The 1,172-nt window shown below is 48.0% G+C and overlaps 1 protein-coding gene across 2 annotated transcripts in view; it reads right to left on the minus strand.

Annotated features, from left to right (window-relative positions):
- The window catches only part of LOC125488049 (uncharacterized protein KIAA1671 homolog), a 9,210-nt gene that overhangs the window by 5,649 nt on the left and 2,389 nt on the right, over positions 1-1,172 (minus strand). For both annotated transcript variants that reach the window (XM_048620833.1, XM_048620834.1), the window contains exon 3: positions 173-392. In XM_048620833.1, the coding sequence (XP_048476790.1) occupies positions 173-392 (220 nt within the window). The remainder of the gene's footprint in view (positions 1-172; positions 393-1,172) is intronic.

Genomic DNA, 1,172 nt, shown 5'->3' on the forward strand with positions numbered 1-1,172 from the left:
TGCCCCTCCGACAGTTCCCTCAGCGCTGACCCTCCGACACTACGGCGCTCCCTCAGACCCGACCCTCCGACACTGCGGCGCTCCCTCAGCGCCGACACTGCGGCGCTCCCTCAGCGCCGACCCTCCGACACTGCGGCGCTCCCTCAGCGCCGACCCTCTGATGGTCACTCACCAGCAAGAAGGAGAAGTCGATGCTCTTAGGTCTGTCAGGTTCTTCCTGCATTTGGGAATCTTTGGGATCTTGCTGTGTGTCCTTCTCGCTCCCCTCAGTGCTCCTGGTCTCTTCGACTGGTCCCTCTGCCACACTCTCTGTCCCACCTGAGTCCATTGTCACAGCATCTTGCTCCAACTCAAAGACTGGACTCTCCACCTCATCCGTGGGCACAGACTCACTGCCAAACGGGATAACACGGCCTGTCATCATCCCAGAATATACACAGCAGGACCCAGCCAATCGGCTAACATAACCTAGAGAGGGAGAGAGACTCCCTCTTTAAACAGGGTCCCTGACAGTGAGAGAGAGAGAGAGAGAGAGAGACACACCCTCTTTAAACAGGGTCCCTGACAGACAGAGAGAGAGAGACTCCCTCTTTGAACGGGATCCCTGACAGAGAGAGGGAGACAAGGTCAGAAATCACACGACACCAGGTTATAGTCCAACAGGTTTATTTGAAAACACAAGCTTTCAGAGCCTTGCTCCTTCTTCAGGTGTCAGCGAGAGGGTTAGTATCAGACACAGAATTTATAAGTAAAAGCTCAAAGGGTCACATAACTGATAAGGATGTATTAAACAAAACTAAGATGCTGTTAAATCTTTGATCAGTTAGAAGGTTTTAACTGATTAATTTTGCATGTGTAAATTGAATCTCTGAATTTCTTTCAAGTCTTGGTCCTGAGAGAACTAAAGGTTTTGTCAGTGTAATGAAGAGGTGACATTTTAGGTCAGTCAATGCACATTGGGTGAGAGACCTTGTTTAGAATCTGTTTGTGTTTTCGTTTGGAGTCAGACTGGTTTAATTTCTAAAGGAGGAATTTCTAAAATATCACATTGACTGACTTTCTAAATTGTGTGTTTTTTGAACAAAATGGGATGTATCTGCAAATACAAATTCACCCCATAGATATGTGTATGTGTGCGCGCAAGTGTGTGTGTGTGTGAGAGAGAGAGAGAG

The sequence above is a fragment of the Rhincodon typus genome, chromosome 48, assembly GCF_021869965.1.
Source record: "Rhincodon typus isolate 14 chromosome 48, sRhiTyp1.1, whole genome shotgun sequence".
Classification (NCBI taxonomy): Eukaryota; Metazoa; Chordata; class Chondrichthyes; order Orectolobiformes; family Rhincodontidae; genus Rhincodon; species Rhincodon typus.